This window comes from Xiphophorus hellerii, chromosome 5 (genome assembly GCF_003331165.1).
Source record: "Xiphophorus hellerii strain 12219 chromosome 5, Xiphophorus_hellerii-4.1, whole genome shotgun sequence".
Taxonomy (NCBI): domain Eukaryota; kingdom Metazoa; phylum Chordata; class Actinopteri; order Cyprinodontiformes; family Poeciliidae; genus Xiphophorus; species Xiphophorus hellerii.
Window position 1 is genome coordinate 2,190,048 of NC_045676.1, and position 21,961 is coordinate 2,212,008.

At 38.3% G+C, this 21,961-nt stretch overlaps 1 protein-coding gene across 2 annotated transcripts; it reads right to left on the bottom strand.

Annotated features, from left to right (window-relative positions):
- Positions 1-544: 544 nt before the first annotated feature.
- Positions 545-21,338, bottom strand: dkk2 (dickkopf WNT signaling pathway inhibitor 2). 2 transcript variants are annotated; one of them, XM_032564175.1, is made up of 4 exons: positions 20,819-21,338; positions 6,142-6,292; positions 2,511-2,642; positions 545-1,212 (listed from the first exon to the last, which is right to left on the bottom strand). In XM_032564175.1, the coding sequence occupies exons 1-4, from the start codon at positions 21,008-21,010 to the stop codon at positions 962-964; spliced, it is 726 nt and encodes a 241-aa protein (XP_032420066.1). In that variant the 5' UTR covers positions 21,011-21,338; the 3' UTR covers positions 545-961. The 2 variants fall into 2 exon arrangements, with proteins under 2 accessions (XP_032420066.1, XP_032420065.1); XM_032564174.1 differs by having other exon boundaries at positions 6,142-6,295; positions 20,819-21,334.
- Positions 21,339-21,961: the final 623 nt, after the last annotated feature.

Genomic DNA, 21,961 nt, shown 5'->3' on the forward strand with positions numbered 1-21,961 from the left:
GATAAACCATAAAGGGGCAGTATTATGTGTTTTTCAGCCACAGTGTCATTTTATAGCATAATTAAGTAAATATGTTCTGTTGTTATAAAAATGTTGTATGTACCAAATGTGACTTTAAAAAAATGTTGCTTCCTAATTTTGAGCCTTGAAATTGGGCCTCTGTCTCTTTAAGAACTCCTGCTGTTTCTGAAACTCCGCCCTCAGGAAGTCATCCCAACATGGCTCCTCTATTCACCCTTTAAAACGTTTTTACCAGCGTTTCACTGAGAAGGAGCTCCTATAACGAGCTCAGCGTTCCACCAGGTGATTGCTAATTCCTGCTGGCTAGTCTGAAGGAGCTGCGAAGGTGCGGCTAGGTCCACCCAGGTGTTTTACTCAACTGAATGGTTGCCATGGAGATTAAAGGATTTCTCAAACATGTAAAACAACACTCCAGGTTGGTTTTTGATGAGGGAATAACATTATAAAAAGTTACTTTTACATAATACTGCCCCTTTAAGAAATATTAGAATAATGACTTTAAAATATTGATTTGAAAGCCTTGTAATGAATATTTGTTTTAATGTATTTTAGCTTAAAAAAAAGAAGTTTGCTACATCAGTTGTCTCCACCTTGACAAAGTCCACATCCATCACAGCATCCGTCGGCTCTCTCTGTGGCTCTCTGAACATGTTGTGTTTTATTTTGAAGCAGGGAGAAAAGCTCTTCCATCCCTGTGTGTCTGAAAGATGCGTGCCTGAGCGTGAGAGCGGTGGCTGCGGCTCACGGCGAACACATCAGAGCGTTTCCATTCGCTGTCCGCTTGCAGGGTTTGAAACCCACGCAGCAGCAGTCTGTTCTGTCTCTTGTTAGTCTCTGTCTTTTGCTCCCTCTCAGTGCAGCCACAAGCCATTCTCTCCCTTAAAGCTTTCCGTGGCAGACGGAGACCGAGGCCTCCGCGCCCACGGCAGCTGCCTCCGCTTCAGATCTTCTGGCACATGTGCAGCCTTGACTTGGACGAGGAGGTGGCATCTTTCCACACCTTGCAGGAGAGGCCCTTGGCGCAGTCGCAGCGCTGGAAGATCTCCAGGCCGTGGGAGCCTTTCTTCCTCTGCTTGGTGCACACCTCTCCCTGCCGCAGCACCGGCTTGCAGATTTTGGTCCAGAAGTGGCGGGCGCAGCAGTAGCCGTCCGAGCAGTCGGACGAGCGCAGGCAGGGGTCGCCCTCGTGACCTTAGAGAGGAGAACAGGAAACACGGTGATGAGTCAACAAGCAGCCAACAGCAAAACAACAAAAAGTACTCACTGGCCTGAAACCATTTTGGATTTTGTGAACTGAAAAGTGTGGAGTGCATTTGCATTGAGACTCCTGTACTTTAGAGAGCCATCTTTCATTCATAGTTGTAGGTGTTTGGGGTTTATTATCATAAAACTGCAGCAGAAGTCTGAAGAAAATCTCAAAAAGTCCGTAGAAGAATTAAACTTTCACACTGTAAAACATTTGAGCTGCATTTTGTTGTGTAAACAAATCTTGTAAGTTATAGATTTTTTACTGACATGTTTGAGTTTGTGAAAGAGAAACAGAGCAGTAAGTTGCGTTGCTAACTTTTTATTAATTTTGTCTCAGGGTTGAGTAAACGAGGGTTTTTGAGCTAGCACTTAAAAAAACAAATAAGGAAAAGGCAGAAGGGGAACTATATCCCAGGATGCTTAATGGCAGGTTTTTGTATCTTGTGTACTACATTGACCTGCCGCTTGTGTGTTAAGGCAAATGTTCATTTTAATGTATATTTAATATATTAATATGTATATATTTAATATGTCAGTTTGCTGTGGTTGAGTACCAGGTCTTCTCACATTGTTTAAATCCCGTTCAAAATAAATGTTTCTGAGAATTTAGTGTGATGTTTCATAAGAAGTATTATCAGATATTTTGTTTATGCAAGTTGAAACATGAATTTTAATTCTTCTGACTTAAAGTAGTTATATTAATTTGATAATAAATGCTTCCTTGTTCTATTTTTTAGATACTTTTTCTGACATATTAAAAGCAGCAGGTGAACCTTCATTTTCAAGCTGAGCCACTTTCACATGTTTCCACTTGTAAGTCAGTATTACAAATATAAACGTTGGTTTAAAACTTTTGCACTATTTCTTTTCGGTGCGTTGTGTGTTCAGACGTTTTTGTTCCAGAGTCTCACATTAACATAAATCAGGTGACATGAGTGCTAAGCTGGAGTCTCAGTGACTTATTAGCAATAAAGAATCTAACCTCCATTCTGTGGTTGTTCTTGTATTTCACATAAAGTGTGCTGCTCCCTGTGAAACTGCCATCACGGCTCCAACTAGGTGCAGAAACAGCTAAAGCTTTGTGGTTTCGTAATGTTATGCTTCGGGTACACCATTGCTGACACATGAGCAGAAAGCCAATTATCAACATAGTTTGTGGACTGGCAGAGTCCATGAATACTTCTAGACCTCCAGAAGGGGAACAACAGACAGATTTAGACCCCTTCAGGCTGAAATCTTACCCTTTAGCACATGCTTAGGCTGGCCCCTCCCTTTCTTCCTCCAGCTGTGGTCTTTGGTGGACAACACGTTGGGGTTATCTATTGCAGAGATGTGAGGCGACAGCACGCTCTCAGAGATGGAGATGCAAATATCTGCAGCGAAAAGGAAAAAAATAGACATCAAGGTCATTAAAAACAGAAGAGTTTTTAATCTGTCTGCTTTCTTTGGCGGTTTAACAAATCGCAGATTCATTGGAGTTTATTTAGGTCACATGATTTTTGTTTTGCAGGACTTTTCCATGGAAACAATAGAGATTCTTAGAAAGGCTCTTCAAAAGACCAGAATGTACTGCAGGCCTGAGACACACGACTTCTGGAATGCTGAGCAATTTGGGAACTCAACAGAAAACTTTCAAAAGAATATCAGAAAAGGGATCCTGAACCTTTTTCCTCTCTTCCCAGGCCTGCTGCTGTATTAAAAACACCCGTTATGTGGGTGTAAAGACACTGGACTTAAGAAGATTTTCAGGACACATGTCAGATGTCACATCTTTGAAGTATATTGGTTTCTGATTCAGCCCTGGTTTGAATAGTGCATCTGTATTGGGATGAAACGTGTGAAAACCACAGTGTTCAGCTGCATCAAGACATATGTTTTCATTTTGATATTTATTGATCAAATATATGAGGGCCCCAAGTGGTCAAAGAATCATTTTCTGAGTCATTATATTAATTTCAGTTTCAAGCATCCAGCATGCAGAAGTGAGTGAAGTATCTGGATAAAAGTAGGCTATCTTGTTATTGTTGCATAGATTGTGCAGCAGCACTGCATATGTGTGTGACTGAGCTGGTGATGAAGTTTTCTGATGTGTGTTAAAAGCTGGAGTTTTATTTTCCTGTTGCTTTATGAAACTGGAACAAAAAGTAGGTATGCAAGAACAAAATGCATTTTGGATGCTTTTTGGTAGCACAAGAGAAGTTCATTAAATGGAATCAAGAATTGAAATTCTTCTAACTTAAGATAAGTAGTTACTTTAACTTTATAACGTTATTGAAAACAATATAAAAATGTGTGCTTGTTCAACCGGGTGAGGACAGTTTTCCTACATAATGTGAAATAATCATTTAGTTTAAATTACTGTATTAAGTTATAATAACTCACAATTTAAGAACAATGAGCTACCAGAACTTAAAAACAATGTTTGGACACTTTGTTTCTTGTTAATAATTTGATTAACTTTAATTTCTAATTATAATTTTCACACCAGCAGATTAACCGTCATTTTCAAGTTGAGCCACCTTCAAATGTATTTTATGTATATTTATTGAAAATACAGCATTAGAGACACTAGTGCTCACTGCAGATTTCTGACCCGGAGTTTTGGTTTAATTAGATCTTATCAGATAAAATGGATCAGTCTGTTCAGTGACACACAGCGAATGTGCACTTGATTAGTTTTGTGTTTTTTCTCATTTGATTGAGCCTAAACCTCATTATAGATCGGTGTTTATTTTCTAATGTGCATGCATGTTAATACTTTCTTTCTGTAACTCAATCTTGTGCAGTCTTGCAGTGTCTAGTTTATTTCTGTTTGGTTCATTCGCTGATTTGTTTAGATGGCTCTCAGAAACACCGCTCCATCTTCTCTGGTTTCCATCCAGCCGGCCCACAGAGAAGTTTTCACTGATAGGAGAAAAAGTTTTAGCTCAACTCTAAACGTCTGAAGGTTGATGGAAACACTCAGAATATTGTTCTTAACACTTAAAACCAATGATGTTGCAGGGTTGGTGCTTCACGTTGGGAAATTTATTTATCAATTAGTTATCACTGTTGCCATGCCAACAGTCTTTTACTCATTTTTTCTGCTTCTACCTAATTTTTCAATAAAGCAGCATTCTTGGGTGGCAATGTGTGTGAAAACTGAAATGGATCCATAAAGATTATGAACGGTTTTTATCCAAAACTTTATATCTTAAAATTTTAATTTCTCACTAAGTGAAAAACATGGTTTTTAGTTCAAATTACTGTATTAAGTTATAATAACTAACAATTTAAGAACAATAAGCTATCAGAACTTAAAAACAATGTTTAGACAGCTTGTTTCTTGACAGCTTCGTTACCCAGAACTCTTTCTGGGTAACGATTAAAGAGAATGTAAAAGAGAAGTTTTATTATTCTGATCTCTTTAAACTAATTTAAATAATAAACTGAGGCTGTTTGATAACTAGGATACATTTGAATGTATCTTTGATTAAAATGAAATGATTTTTTGTAAATTGAGTGGAATATGGAGTGAGGTTTACTACTATGTTTCAGAGATTTACTATCCAGTAAAATACAGAAATATTGAATTTTTTTTCCAACATGTTGGGAAGAGTATGATATATAAATCTATTGATTCACTCACAATAATAAATCTTTATGAGTGCGTGAGCTACAGGATAGTTTCTGTAAGAACACTGCTTTACAACAAAGGCTGAAACCTCCACCAGTTAAGGTTTGACTCAGTCATCTCAGCGATGCATGCTTCAAGTTTTTGATTTTAACGTACTTACTGCAGCAGCGTTTAAATCAAGACAATGCTCACTCACTGTGTGAGGTTTTAAATATCAAACATTTTAATTTCCTGTCCTCTTAGTGTCTGCAGGGAACACATAAATCCCTCTACAATGTTTTAAACAGTCATTGTATACAAACATTATTTATTACTAGCGATGAAAACAGGAGTTATACACAAAGTTTAAATCAGGATTTCTAAACACCAGCTGGTGATATGTAAAGATCTAACAGTGTTTAGAAATTCAGCTGTAAATAGAGGCTTTGAATGCAACTCTATGCACTTCCTTCACTCATAGCTGTTGAGTGATATCAAAAGAAACAGCAGGAAGATCAGAAATATTTTGTTATTCTACAGCTAACCCAGTATTTAGGAATACAGAAATTGTTGATATTTTTTGTCAAACTGAAAGTGAAGCGAAGACTCCACACTATTTCATCTTGGCAGCGAATTTCTTTGGTGCATGAAAATGTGCAGCTTTAAGTAAGTGATGTTTCATTATTATCATTCTACACGTCTGAATCTGCAGCAAACATGATAGGATTTCTAGCTAAGCCAGGTTGCTAAGGATTGTTTTAGCAACTCAAAAGGCTTGAGTAGCTTAGCTAATAGGTTAACTCATTTTAGCACAATGTGAACACAACTCTGTCTTTTTCAACGTCCAGTCAGATTTTAAAGCAGAAACGAACCTCAGTGCTGAGAGAGAAGCAGCTTCAGCTTTGCTGTTTATTGTGCATCAGATTTACAGGAGTACCAGAAACAACTGAATACAAAGGTTCCTCCTCAAAACATGTATGTAAAAAAAGTGATTGACACAAAATCTATGTAATGAATTAATCAAAATTAGCGTTTTAAGGCCCTGGCCCGAGTTTTAATTCTTGTTTTATGTCTTTTATTTATCTTATTTTTGTAAACTTGTTTTTTGAACGTGCTTAATAAATAAACTAGACTTATATTTGATCCAAAACAAACATAGTTTCCAGTCTAAATCAGTTTGGTTGCAAAACGCCTCAAAGAAAAGAAATCCAGTTCTTGAATTTAGTTTTGAACTTATGCATAATTAAAATGAAATCAGATGGCAGTGTGGTGCTCACAGTTACTACAGCGGTTCCCAGGGCAGCACATGGCGTCCCGGTGGCAGCGCTTCTTCCTGCGGCGGCAGGACAGGCAGCGCGACGAGGCCTGCTGCGGGCTGTGGCAGTAGCTGCCAACGCTGCACTCCTTGTCATTGCTGCACGGATACACCTGCTGCAGACACAAACGACAATGTTGCAGAATTATTAAACTTTATATGGTGCAAAAACACAAAGTGTTAAATATTTACATTTTGTTTATGCAATCTTCAACTCTTTCTTTAAAAAACTATTTTATTTTAGTGAAACATGGCAAATGAAAGGTAAGGAAATTCTTTAGCTACTTCTATTTGAATATTAACAAACCTGCAGGTTTCACATTAAAACCAAAGAAAAGCACTGAGGAGAAGTTTGATTTGAACTGAGAAGAACTCGATAAGTAAATACGGCTTTAAAATAAAAATTAAACGTCAGCAAAAAAAGACAGTAAAACTGGACTGTTGTTTTATTAAACAAACAAAAAATCTGTAGTTTCAAATTACAACGTATGATTAAGTATAAACACTTTAACATTAAACTTCAATATTAGAAATGTTAATTATAAATACTCCCCAAGAAATTAACGTTTGAAATTTAAAATAAATAATAATTTTCTTATTTTATTTACATTTTTTTTGATGATCATTAAATTCAAATAATGAGCTAAAATCTAAAGAAGAGAATCATCAGCATATAGGTGACAGGAAACTGTGATGTAAAAGAAAAATGCAATACTTCAGTTTAAACATACATACATAAATAAATAAACCCAATGAAAGGCAAATTTAAGTCATCAAACTGTTTTTGCATTGAAAAATGAATCAGAACTGAACCTCTATTTTAATCGCCATAAGAATTGAATGTTTTTCATTTATTGTACCATCAATAATCAGCATCTAAATCAATTTCCAGAATGGAAATCTCATCAAGATGAGATAATCATCTTGATTTGGTTCATTTTATAAATAAACTGAATTCAAGGGATCATGTCCACTTTTGTAATAACTGAGTTATAACACGTTTAATGTGTAATAACCTGTAACCTGTAAAAATAACTAATAACAACTGAACTGTATCTAGAGTTTGCTCAGCAGATGTTCTTCCTGTTCCCGGTGCTGAAAGCACCAACTCTATCCTGATCAGAGCCTGCAGAGCTGCGAAATGTTGCACTTTAATTTGTCACAAAGTCAGTTTAATATCAGACTGACCACAAATACAAAATGTTATTTCTAATTAACTTGTTCAACAGGGAATTCAATCAAGCCAAACTGATCTTGAGTGAAAGCAAAATGGATTTCTTTGGGTCCAGAATCAATAAATCATCATAAGCAGAACCCATCTGGCAACATGAAGTAGGCTACAAGATCTCGAAAAGCAACACATGATGACATGAGCTGAACAAATTTAACAACGGATGAGAAACAAAATCACAACAGAAATTAAGAAAAGGTGATAGTGATTTCTAAAACTTTGGGATTCCAGTGAGCCGCAGAGAGAAACATTATCTAAAATGATGAAGACATGGACATTTCAATCTCTGCAGACCTCAGATATCCTTGCAGGGGTCAGAGGTCATGATTCAACCCAAAAAGAACCCAAAGGTGAGTCTAACGCCTGGTTCACACTGCAAGATTCAAAACCTAAGACAACACACCACAGAGGAACCGATTTCACTCACCAACATTCAGATGGCAAAATTGAAATCTCTTAAAATCTCTCGAGACCAAACGTGACTTCAGAGTAAACAAACATGGCCGACCAGGAATAAGCAATGGCGACAATTTGTGGATTATTTTTAACAGAGAAAAACGACTCAAAAATACGTCTGGTCCACCCTGGAAGTTGTTTGGTCTTCTGCATTTTGGATTCCTGAATTTTGTTTTTGTCACTTTGCTCTCTGATTGGCTGCGCGTCACATTCACCAGGCTGCGTTCTCGTTTGTCGTGGGAAAAACGCCGCACACGCTGCGGGCCAAGACAATCCGACATGGTGAATATCCCCGATCGGAGCGGTCCAAATCACTCTGAACACACTGCAGGAATATCTCTTCTGATTATCTTTAGAGTTGTCATGATAATCGCAGGATCCTCAAGATTGCCGGAAAATGGTGTCAAAATTCTGAATAACTATTTTTCCATGTGAACCAGACATTCCCAGAAAACAAATTAATGACCCCAAAACATTTGGAAAGATATTCTGAGGACTGATAAGATCAACTAATGGCTCAAAAATAAAACCAAATGGAGATTTTGCAGTGGTCTAGTTAAAGTCTTGACTTATATCTACTGCAATGCTGTAAAATGCCCTTAAACAAATTATTCCTGGCTGAAAACTCTTCAATATGGCAGAATTTAAACAATGCTGCAAAAAAGAGAGAGCCAAAATTCCTCTGAGATGTAAAAGACTCATTATCGCCTGAGGTTGATTAAACCAGTTTCGAGGTGGAAGCTGTTTGATTAAAATAAGAATAAAACATACGAAGCGTGTATTTCTACTGTGTATATTTAGTAGAAATACACAGAATAAAATAAATACTGTAGCATCGCTGCTTTGACTTCATCCTTCCAGAATAAAATGAAAAGTTGCTCTGATAGCATCAATAAAAAACAACCATTAAACTGAACCTACAATAACTGGTTAAACTGGACAACAAGGCTGTGCTCCAATATAAGGCTTTGCACCAAAGTAAATCTTAGCCAAACACAACCATGTGTGTTTCTACATGATTTATTAGAGATAACCGCACCAGACTCTCACTGTTCTTGAGTATTTTTATACTAGCTTTTAGTCCCAACGTTTCTTTTCTACATCAAAATAATCTTTATTGGAATTGTTCTTTCCCTAAACTGTTGCCTGCAACTGAAAATAAATGTGATTAGGAATGCTTCCCTTTCACTCAGGCCTCACAAAGTGCTCAGAGTTTTAATGATCTGGAACTGAAGGGAATTTTAGCAGGCAATCATACTCCTTCATAGTTCATTTAGCTGAAATTCGACTTTGTTTTTTTCAGAAAGAGTAAATAGACTACAAAGTGCAGCAGCGGATATAAGGAGCTGAAATCACTAGAAAAACAAAAAGACACCTTAGCAGCAGTGGCGCAAAAGGTGGCTATGCAGTGTATGCAATGCATAGGGGCGCTGCACTAGAGGGGGTGCAAAAACGATGTGGGGAATTTTTTTTATATAGTCAGCATTTTATGTACTTAACAGCTGTTTGTGTATGAAATGATCAATAACAGAGGAACAGCACTGATTAGGCGCCCCCCTCCCATACAGGCAGCTTGGGCAGCGGCTGAGGCGCGTTTTGTTTTCTTTTAAATTTGTAGTAATGCCTCAACAACAGGGAGCTAAAGATGGGGCGCAGAAAAAACTCCGGGAAGAGGGGGAAGGATAAAGATGTTGGAGAGACGAAGAAAAGCTTTTCAAAGTGGTTGAAAGACAGAAGGTAAGAAATGTCAGTGTATCAGCAAGAGAGTTGTAAATATTCAGGTTAGCTTAAGCTAGCCTACAATGATGATGTTCGCATCCACCTCAAAAATATGTAGTTGCGGCCCTGCTTAGCAGATACAGCTTCCACATTTTCCACATACAGAGAGAAGTTTTATTGGAACCAGTATCTTTATAACGTTCCTTTCACATGCAAGTCCTTTTGTTCTTGGACTTGGAGTGGGAGCAAAGGTGCTTGGCGAAAACGCTCCACAAATCAAATAAACTTTGTAGATGTATGAAATAAAGTGATTGAATTTGCACTGAGTTAATAGAGGAATAAAGATGTGAAGACTCCGAGGCGAAACACGTTGACATTCACGTCCTCTTGTTATTATTATTCACATGTTTAGCTTTCAAAGTTTGAGAGATGATCAAAGGTGGAAAGTTTTCCCACCAGATTAACTCCAAAAACATGCTAACAGCGGGGAGGGGGGGGAGGAACCGACATGAACGGCGCTGAGTTTCAGACGAGCGCGTTTGGCTGCTGCACCGCATCCACATTCAGCTGGTACTGCGCTGACAGACCTGATTTACTGCGGCTCACCGCTGACAAACATCAACTATTCAACACGGGACTGAGCATGACATGCCCCAACTGAGTCTGGGTGAGATAATTACATCCACACTCTTAGAAAAAGAGAACCTGGGTTCAGCATATCAGCGTCCGTAAGGATGGCTGGTCGCGCCAAACAAAAAACGGAAAAAAACTAAACAAAACGGGGATCAGTTCAGACAAAAATGCTTAAATAAACAGCATTAATATTCCAGTATGTTATAATTTATTTCTTCTGTGCTTCGGCTTTGGAAAATTAAGATGATTGGAGCTTTCTGGACGGTTGCCAGTCTGACTCTTTGAGAGCAGATGGAGTCGCTGACGGAGCCAAAGAGAAATTAGCTTGAATTCAAGCTGAATGCTCATCCATCATCATGTCAGATTCCAAGAAATCAAACACTTAACATGTTGATGAAAGTAACAGAGCCATGATGTTTTATAGATTTTCTCTAATGCTTCTTAAAGGTGGTTATTAGAAAGGCTTTATGTACTATAATAAAAGGAAAAAAGAGGGAAACAGCTTTTTATTAAAGCTTATCCTTTCACCCGTTTCTCTATACCTCATTATTAGATATATTTGCACATAATTAAATCTTTTTTCATGGATTAAAATGCCATAAACTTTGGCTAAAGACAATATTCCATAAAAACAATAATGACTTGGATTTGATTCTCTTCAGTGAAAGTTTTGCCATTTCTCCCGCCACAGCAGCTGGTTTGGAGCTTAACAAACTTGCTGGCTCACAGACACCAATTAAAATGTCCTGAGTGCCACGGTTTAAAGTTACGAGTTTGTGTCACTTTTACTGTGTGTTTTATTTCAAAACAAAACGGTAAAAATAAAAAGCTTCAACATGGATTACAGAGCTCTGCAGAGAGCTGCTGCGCTCTGGATTTATAAATGTAAAGATTTGTTCATTTACTCTGTTGGCTCTTTTAATATGTTGGGGTTTAAAAATGTTGAAACAATCAACAGCAATATTTAGAAACACAAAACCCCAGTGGGGATTTCACAAACAGCAACTGTAGTTTAAAGCAGCATTTATAAATTAGACATCATCAGTGTTTGTAAAGCTACACAGTCGATATTTTGAATTATTTAGCCTGTTGCCAGAGAAAAATAAGAAGGTTCTTTTTCATATTTTCACATATTTATACAGTTGTTCATAAATGTCACAGTTTTAAACAAAATATTTAACTAGGAAGTTAATGGACCTAACAAATGGATTAAATATTGGCTTATTGATCGAAACTAAACTTTAGTTTGGATCCAAACTAAATATTTAGCTAACAAGTTTTATATCAATAAATATCTATAAACAGAATATTTATTTGAATTCATAAGTATTCAAATAAATATTCTATTGTGGCCAGTAATAAAAAAACAGACTTGGAGGAATTTATTTATCAACATTTGGTCAACAGCAGGTTGTATTTTTCCTGTTAAATCCTGCTGAAGCAGCAGGATGAAGTTAATGTATGTTTTCCTGTGGAGAAAATCATTTTGTGGATCAAACTCTACTGCTGACCAAAAAACAAACTCTGATCCGCCTATACACCGGTTTTGGTTCTGTTGAAGTCTGAATGCATGTGTGAACACCAAATGGATGGGAGACCGCTCCAAAAGCAGGAAGTGGACTACAACGCAGGGAATTCTGGGTAAATAAAACCAAAACAACGCATGACTCGTGGTCTTCTGGCATTGATAAAAGAGAAATCCTACAACCGCTAAAATCTGACACCACTCCATTTTTATTTCCTGAAGAAGGAAGTTGCACTCAGTCTCTTCTACAAATGTTTTTATCCCGTTTCCTTCAGTGGTTCTTGGTGCAGCGCCCCCACAGGCGAGGAGGGGAACAGGTTTGGATCGTTTGACTCAGAGCAGAAAAAAAACAGAAATCTTTTTACAATTTTCTCAGTTTTAGCGCTTCATTTAACAGAGAAGAAGTTTCCCATTCGTGCAGTGAATTTATATGCATTTTCTTCCATTACAGACTGCAGCTCTGCTATGTTGCATAACACATTACAAGTCATTGAAGGCAGCTAATAATGCTGCACACCTGGGTGTAATTTTAAGTAGATTTAAAGGTATTAAAAACTGAGTGCAGCCAGCCTTCTTGTGCCACATCTTTCCTGTTTGCCGAACAATGTCTCTGTAGAAATCCATCTTTAACAACCTTCAGCTCTCTCTCAAAGCACAAACTGCCATTTAACATTTCCGTTTGAGGACAGATTAAACGTGCAATAATCTGGTTTGGAGTCTCTGGTTTTTCGAAAGGACCAGGTTGTCTGCCGTCGTGCTTATCACCCCCGGCTCCAGCCCTCTGCCTAATGAACCGACATTAAGATGGTCCTCAGACTGATAGTCATACTCCTTAATTAAAACAATCTGTCGTAACTCCGGTTACTGCCTTAATCTGATGTGATACTTCATGGATTTTGTGAAAATAGTTTTTTTTCTGAATTAAAGCATCAACTTCAAAGCTGGGCTCTGTTTATTAAGAGAGATGCGTACATTCCTCAGGGCTGCTGGGGCAAACACAAGCAGATGAATTTGTTGGAAATATGAGGAGAAGTTTGGGAATGTGCAGCTGGAATTTTTCTCCCCCGACAAGAAAAATGTGCTGTTATCTAAATACGGAGACAAGCGGGGCCAGCCACATGCTGGGCCACTTCAGATCTGTCCGTCCGGCTGAGCTGCACTTTCAGATCAGCATCAATGAATCTGAAAGGCTGGCGCAGACCTGAGGACACCTCTTCCATCAAAAACCAAACTGCAAGACAGATCTGAGCGATACGGGACCTCAAGCCACAGCTGATAATCTCAGTTTTAAAACACCTCGTCTCACTTCTGAGGGACATTCGGATGCATCGTCCCCATCTCATATCTGCTCCCTTATTTTTGCCTTCACACATAAAAGCGAGGCCCCTGGATCTGCGCAGGAAGTGTGTAAACACGGTGCGTCCTCTGAGCCCTGCCCTGCATGCTGGTGATAAACAGACACAGGTCCATATGGGAAACCGCGGGTCTCGTGCCGGTGAAGACCTGCTGCTTTGAAGAGAAACATTAAATGTGCGGGAGCAACAATCTACAAGGGATTTACTGCAGGATCCTTAAACAATCCTTCCCGTATTTACCTCCATCTACCCATTCCTCAGTTATGATGTCATTTCCAAGGAAGTTTTCCGTTACGCTTATAAATAACAGCAGGAATGTAATTTCTACTCGGGTCTAGTCCGCATAAAAACTCTAAAAAATGTAACAATGACAGCAAAAGAACACATCATTCTAACAGAGCCATCAGTTTCAGTTTAATTAGTAAAGATTCTCCTCTGGCTGCAGTGATTATCATGATGAGGAAAAACTGAAAATCCAGATGTAGTTCTCACTGCTTTCACAGTTCTCTGCATTTATTTCTGTAGATAATGATGCTGTAATAAACCTTTGTAATAAATCAAAGGTTTATTACAAGTAAAATGATGTTAAATCGGATTAATTTCTTTGTCTAGTAAAAACCTCTAGTTGGTCATGGCAGATGGATGCTCACACTGAACCCGGTTCTGGTTCTGCTGCAGGTTTCTTCCTGTTAAAGGAAAGTTTTTCCTCTCCACTGTTGCTGCATGCATGCTCAGTGTGATGCACCGCTGTAAAGTCAACAACACAATGCAAACGATTGTCCAAGAAAAAGTGAATGCTGGCCGGCTGGACGGATCGGTCCAAGATATCGAGACTAAGTCAATATCAGATCAATAACAGTCAGACTGATACTTTAAAGTCAGATTTTATTTTATTTTCTTATTGTCGTTTCTGAAATTAACCTCAAGAAAAATTTTGTGTTGATTTGCTCTCAAATTTTATTATTTATTTGCACTTAGTTGTATAAAAATTGCACAAAATTTGTTTTGTTTTTCTGTTGTTTCTATTTATCATCTTAATATATGATTTAACGAGTTTCTTTATGCACCTTTAAACTTTTTCCAAATTCTGTACCAGGTTTTAACAAAATAATAATAATAATAATAATAATAACACCTGAGGATCGAAAAGCTTTATGATATACGAAACCAAATCATGTCAGTAAAACTTTTGACACTCGTCCCACTATGAGTAACTTCACTGAATGAAACCTTTTAACTAAAAAAAGTTGGTTAAAATAACTTTTTTGATCTCTTGGTTTCACTCCAATATGAAACCAAGAGATCATATTGGAGTGAGACCTCTTGTTTATACACCAGCTTTGTTGTTCTGATGTCACAGGAAGTATTTTATAAACGTTTCCTACTGTAAATATTAGTTTAATAAGTTTCATATTGGGGAAAAATTATTTACAAAAGTGTTTTTTATGCCTGAAATAGATTGTTTTTTTTGTCAGTATATTATTTTTTTGTAACAATTTTTATTTTTATAATCGCCATTAAATACCAGAATGTTAGCGAGTGTTGGAAAGGGTAGAAGGTTCTTAAAGAGACAGAGGCTAATTTCAATGCGTCAGATATGGTTGTGACACAAAATCAATATTCTTTAAAGTTACACTTACATCAACAACAGAAGGTAGTATAGTTATTTATGCTATAAAAGGAACTGTGTGCCTAGAAAATACATAATACTCTCTACATGAGCCATAATTCAGCTGTAAAGACCAAAATCCTTTAACGGGGAAAGGTGAAATCTATACTTTTCATGATTCCTCTACAGTTCAGTCGTGTTTGTCACTCTGTCTCATGATGGCAGGAGGAGCGTCAGAAACCTGAAGCTATGAATGGTGTTAATGAGCACCGCGGGCCTGAAGGAGTCAAATAAACAATGCGGCTGAGTAAACAGACTTCATGCCCTGGAAGCAGAAGACGGCCAGTATCGGATAACATGGGGATGACGGCGCACCAGTCACTCACACCGCCTTCAAACGCCGCTGCTTTCATCACTAAAAACACGTGTGTTTACAGCCAAGACGCTCTGAGACTCCAGGAACGGCGGCGTCTTCAGCTCCACGCTGATCCCACACAAAGAAGAAGAGCTAGTTCAAAGAGCATCATGGGAAATCTGGGCCTGTTTGCCTTTTTAAGATAAACACAGGTCTCCTCTGTCATCAGAGGAAACACCACACATGAGGGTCCCTAAGCGGTACTTCAGATTGTGTGAAGTGGGGTTAGGCAGAGTAGTCCTGAGCGGTTAGTATCTTACTCTGAGAATTATCTTTATTTTTTGACATTTGTTTTTGAGGGACCTTCTTATCTTTGTTTTATTAATTGTCATGTTAAAGTTTGCGTGAATGAGTTGGCCAACACTACTTGATGCAACTGGATTGTCCTTCAGGGACACAATAAAGTGAACTGAATTGAATTGAACTGGGAGAAATTCTCCCAGAGTTGTTTATTTTTTTAAAACACATTTTCCATCAGATTGTTACTTTGACTGGGACGCTTAGCACAAACCAAGTGTTGCAAAAACTCACAGACTTGAGTGTAAAAAAGCATATGAAGCAAATCTGGTGTATTTATCATATTCTTTATCATTCAAAGTGATCATTGTTTTCATGATAAGAATTTTGATTCATTGTTGCCATAATAAATACCAACCAATAATGTTTATAACCCTCTAAAACTGTCTGTATTGTCGGGATTCTTATTTTTACTATTTTTTCCACTAATTGTTTCTGAGAGTATCAATAAATATCAATAAGTTTAACAAATATGATGAAATACTTTGTGCTTTTTAGTGATATAAATCATACTTCTTTATGTGACTCATTAATAATGTGAACGTTTTTCAACAGCAGGATTTGTGTTTGTTTGGCTCTGACTGCCAGACAGTTACATAATAAAAGTGAGAAATAGATTTTATCATCACTTTTATCACAATATTGCCAGACAATATTGTGATAAAACTTTAAGTTCATATTACCCACACATAATCTGATGCGGAGTAAGATTTACCGGATAACTCAGAAATATGTTTGACAGATGTTCATTCTCAATAATGCGATTTAGTGTTGACTTGCTTTTTTTCTGTGCCTGAGCCAAATGAAGGAGGGAAACATTAGCATTGACTAGCATAGCCAGCGCTAGCATTTTCCTGTCTGGAGTAGGGAAATGCTAACATGTTTGGGTGTCTGTTCCTCCTCTTCACTCATAGAAATATTGTTGTAAATTCTCTAAATGTCTCCTTAATCAGTAAATAATCAACATTGTGGCATAAAAAAAGAATATTGAGGCCTGAAATCTAAAAAGAAGAGAGAGAGTTTCTTAGGTTGTTTTCACACCTTATAGTCGTTTAGACTCAGTTTGATTGGGAACCAAAGCTGCAACATTTGTTACATTTTCAGCTGCTGCGGTTTATGTTCATATTGCACTGAGTCAAACGATCTCAGCCTTTTGAAAAACCTGTTCCCTTCCTCGCCTCTGGGGGCGCTGCACCAAGAACCACTGAAGGAAACAACCTGAAAACCTCTGAAGAAGAAACTGAATTCTATTTGAGTATGTGTTGTGGTAGTTTAGCTCGGCGTTAAAACAGCTAGAGGTTTTTATTCATCTTAAATGAGAGGCCAGAGGAAGTTTCCTGCAGAATGGAGCGAAGCAGTGCGACCCCTCCCCCACCTCATGCTGCCATCATTCTAAAAGAAAATCCTCAAACTTTTTCCTGTTTTGCAAGTAAACTGGTATTTCTATGCATTTCTAGTTCTAATATGACGCAGTCAAAGAGTAGCAGTCAGACACCAGCAGTGTCTGTTCTCACATCGAAATGAACGGATAAACTTTCTACTTCCTGTCCTTTTCCTTAACAGTCGCCTTCTGGAGACAGAGGAATCCTAAATGGACATCTGCTGCCCAGATTGTTCAATAAAGTTAATCTTTGTTTTCACCAAATAAAGTAAGTGGTCAGATCTGATGCTTCCTGCCTGGGTTTATACACACACGCCTCTGAAGTCTCTTCTCAAAACTACTAAGGCTGCGTTCACACAGCAGGTCTTCATGCTCAGTTCCAATTCTTTGATTCATTTTTTTTTTCATGTGGTCGTTCATATTACTGAATGATGACTTCTGTGTGAACGGTTCAAAATCCCAAACAACCTGCATGCGAAGACGAAGAACGCAGACATCACACAGCAGCGCACTGTTTATGAAAGAAATAACGGACGCCGATAAAATGAAAGCTGATGAAAAGAAAAGCACAACTAATAGCAACAGAGATTACTGGAGCATTGACTACAGCTTCTGTAGAGAAGTCTGTTTGTTTGTGGAGTCAGATCTATGGGAGGTGGAGCTGTAAGGCGATGCTTCACCAACTTCACCTCTTCCTGAAATTCATAATGATAATTTTCAGTCAATGTTTACGACCAGATTCGCTGTCTGGCTGCTTCTGGTGCAGAATTATGACGCATGCCTCACGACAATGACATAAAAGTCGGATAAAATGCAACATGAAAGTTCAGACTGCAGACTCTTTGAAAACTAATTGAGTTCCACATATGGAAGTGGCACAAATTGGATTTTGTGGGGAATGAAAAGATCAGAACCGGGCCGTTCAGACTGCTGTGAAAAAGTCAGATTTGGGTTTTCCTGCTGTGGGAACGTAGCCAAACTTTTCAGAACCACTAAGATGATACCTAAACCCTTTGACTGGTGATTCAAACCAACAATACAAAACTGATTTATTTGAAAACCTTTTCACCTTCAGATGTTGGCACCCTGGGTGGAGAGCCATAGTGCAGAGTGGTAATACGTAACCCACTGATTCACAGTTTGAGCAAACTGTTCCAAATCTGCACCCAGCTGCTTTAATCACAGTAATTAGCTTCACAAATGATGTTTAAACTTCCACTGTGACACACTTTGGAAAGAAAATCCTGCAGTTTTAAGTCCAAAACTAAAACTGGAATTATTACCTATATATATAAAACTTCATGCACTGCAAAAAAACAAAATCCACCAAGTATTTCTGGTCTAATTTCTATCGCAAATATCTTAGTACCCTTGAAATAAGACAAAACTAACTCATGGGTAACTTTTCAGAAAGATGTAGGAGTTTGTTTGAAGTCAATAATTCCTTAATATTGATGAATAAGTTCTAGTTCCATCGGCAGATTATTTCACGTCTAACAAGACATTTTTCCTGTGTTGTAGGTGAAATAAACTGCCAATGAAACAAATACTTTTTCATCAATATTAAAGAATTTTAAGATTTAAAACAAGCTCCTACATCTTGCTGAAAAGTTTTGTAAGTTATTTTTTTTCATTTGCAATAGAAACTAGATAAAATTACGGTAAGATTTTGTGTTTTTGCAGTGTGATGAAGAGATGCAGCAGGCACCCCGACCTTTAACCTGCCATAAAAACTGCGGCATCCTGATCCTGTGGAAAGCCGCCGTGGCATTGTGGTGGTCTCTGCACATGGAGATGGTTTCCCCCACAGTCCGCTCCTCCGGAACCACCAAACGCTGCGGCAGTGGCACCGGCGGAGCGGCCGTTCAATTTGCGGTTTGGCAGCGCTGCTTGAGGTTTCCACACTCCGCAGAGGAGCGAGCGGCTTTTCCAGCGATTCCCGCGTCTGGGCCATCAGCACTTAGCAGGTATTAAAGGACTTCAACCGCAACAGCAAAATGATGTCGCAGACAAGGTGAATATGACGGATTTCAGTCATCTAAACTGAGATGGAAAGCTGCTCAGAGAGGCGGATTTAACCACCCGGACTTTAATTTTTAAGTCCTAACAGTTAGATTACAATTTAAAAAGCAAAACCTGAGCTGAACGCATTCTGAGCGGGGTTAGCGTAGCCCCCAGACGCCCCGCAAGGGCCCCATAATCCCAGCAAGCGTCTGGACCACTTTAACAGCACCAAGACCCAGACAGAAAATTACCTCAAGTGTTAACTTTTTCTCACATTTCTGCTGCATTAATGATTTACTGTGGATGCTAGCAGCTCCCGCCAGCGGCGTCAGGTTGGAAAAGGCAATTAGGGGTTTACGAGGGGTCCGACGCTCCAAATTCCCACTAACGATTCGCACATGACAGGAAGAGCTTGTTTCAGCTTTTATTCTGTGATTTTTGGAGTTCGATCCTGAATCATAAATTCCAATTTGAGCACTTAAGTAAAGGGCAATTCCGCCGTTTTTAGAGAGCTAGAACTGAATTTGGTCAGCAATCCTTTAAGACCTGGAAAGTAACATTCTACTCTAATCAAAGAACCTTTATAATAAAGTTTGTGATGTCTTAAATCGTCATTTAATTCATTTTAAATTACAAAAATGTGTCATTTTCATGGGTTCTCTTTGCCATTTAGATCTCTTCAAAGGGAACAAAGTGTGAAAGCAGCAATATTTAGACCTAAACTGGATTATACTTCAGCTTGTGATCTCAGAAATGCTTATTATATTTATGAATATACTCAAAAATGTCTATTGCAGTGGCTTAAATGGTGGCTAGATTACAAACCACAGCATTTATACTAGCATAACCTGAATATTATCAAAGAATCATAATTATTCGGAAGTAAAACTTTTCCTTTTTATGTGGAAGATAATAAAACAGCTTCTCAGATGTTTTGGGAGCATTAAACCCATTTTAGACAGACTGCTGCTCTCTGACCACTGCAACCTAATTACAGTGCCTAATTATCCCACTATAAACAGCGATCTGTAACAGTAAACTGTGATTTATGACACCTTTATTCTTTCTGCAAAACCACAAGAAAAGGAGTCATTTCAATGCTTTCAGAACATCAACGGTGAGTAAAACTTTTCTTTATAAAAGTGGATAAAAATGATAAAAGTAGCTACAGAGTAATTCCTTGGCAATCTTTTCTTCTGCGTGTGAAACACAGACACTTTTTAGGACTTTTAGAGTATTTTAACTGTAACACTCTGACAATTAACCGTGAACTACAGGTTAACTCTGATCAGTTAAACTTAAGGTTGAACGTGTTATAGGTGAAATAATCTTTTTGTGAAACACAAAAACAGGTTATTTAAGTGCTGTTGTAGATCACCTCAAAGCACAAAAAGCACAATAATCTACATTATTCTGCAGTCAAAGAATCTTAGAAATACTTTGATGCTTAAGTTTCCAGTTGTAGTTGTGAAAACACAAAAATACTGACTATTTCAAAGATTTTTAGGGCATAAAGCACTTTTTAATTGTTGTCTAATGTAAAAGCCGAAAATATTTGGAGAAATCAAGCATTTAATGAACTGACTCAAGTTTCAAATCACCGATATTTTTAAAGTGTTCTAAGTATTTGAAGATGAACCGCATCAAATGTCGCCTTGAAAGCAGCGAAATCAAACTTTTTTGGTTGTTTGAGCAAACGCAGAGTAAAGGTTTCACCAAAACCAATCGATCAGTACATAATCAATATTGAACAAAATAGTCGGTGTTTGAAGTAATAAAGCGCTTTAGATTCTCATCCACAGCGAATCAAATGCAGTTCAGGCTCATTAAAAGCTGCGGAGCTTGAGCTGGGCAAAACAAGAAGCGAAAAGAAACAAGAAACAAGAAAAGAAACTTTTCTTCTCCACAAAATGGAGAAGAAAAGGAAAAGAATTTACGATCTTATCTTACTCCGTTTTGTGCGTAAAATCACCACAGGTCATTTTTTAGCAGGTCAGGAACTGGAGGAGCGTACCTGTGGGGGGAGCCGCTGCTTCCTGGTGACCGGGGCCGACCGGTTCGCTGCCTGGATCGGCGTCTCCTCCAGGGAAGAGGGCTTGATGGAGTTGGCTTTCGGACGCGCCTCGGACACCTGGGATGCCTCCGTCCTCACAGCAGCGACGAGAAACAGCACAAAGCAGCATCTACTCCAAGCTGAGTCGAGCATCCTCTAAATTAACACCGCGGTTTCAAAGTAATGATAATAATAATAATCATAAAAAGAAGGTTTGATCCTGTGGAACAAGCTACAGTTTATTTCTCAGAGAGCAGCGCGCCCCGGCTCTGTCCGTGCGCCACGCACCGAGCGCGCTGACGGGCTGAGTGGTGAAGGAGTGTGTGAGGAGGTCTCCACCGGCAGAGTGGCTCTCTGTCCTCCTGCAGGCTCCTTTATGATCGCAGATACTTGCTGTTTTTTTATAGGACTCTAATGAGTTTTCTTCCTCCGCCCCCATTCAGCATCTGACAAAGCCTGACACTGATCCGCGCGCTGCCGCTCCTCCGCCGGGAAAAGCCCATAAAATTATACACTGTGTGTTTTAACGGAGCACTTGACCCTTTTTACTGGGAGGTAAGATGGGGAAGAAAGGAGGCAAAGAAAAAGTCAGAGTTTGGCTGGTTTAAAAAGAGTCATTGTGAGAAAGGAGGAAACTTTTCCGTCTTCAGTCATTTATTTATTTATGAGACTCGCGAGTAATTTACGGTTCGCTCTGGCTCCATAATGTCGAATAAAAACGCTGAATTTCCCTCTGCTGTAGGTTGATTTAAAACTTTTCCATATTTTGTCACACACTTCAGTGTATTTTATCAGGATTTTATGTGATATCCCAAAACCAGCGCTGAGCAGAGAACCCACAAGATGTGTTCAAGTAAGATTAGCAATACTTCAACATATTTCAACTCAAGTAAAAGTAAAAAGTAGCCAGTAATTATTCAAGAGTAAAAAAGCATTTGGTAAAAAAAAATACTCAAGTACTGAGTAACTGATCAAATTATCAATCATTTAATATTTAAAGATCACATCATCAGATGGATTGAAACATAAAGTTAGGTGGAAATTTTGATAATTTAAGAACCAAAATGATGATAATTCATATAAGAAACAAAAATAAATAAATTC

What these genes read in the sequence shown, in the direction of transcription:
- dkk2 (XM_032564174.1), bottom strand. Translation starts at nt 21,010, where the DNA reads ATGCTCGACTCAGCTTGGAGTAGATGCTGCTTTGTGCTGTTTCTCGTC. An exon ending in TGGGAACCGCTGTAGTAACT is followed by an intron (nt 2,643 to 6,141) that starts GTGAGCACCACA and finishes TTTTCGCTGCAG; the next exon opens with ATATTTGCATCTCCATCTCT. An exon ending in GCCTAAGCATGTGCTAAAGG is followed by an intron (nt 1,213 to 2,510) that starts GTAAGATTTCAG and finishes CTCCTCTCTAAG; the next exon opens with GTCACGAGGGCGACCCCTGC.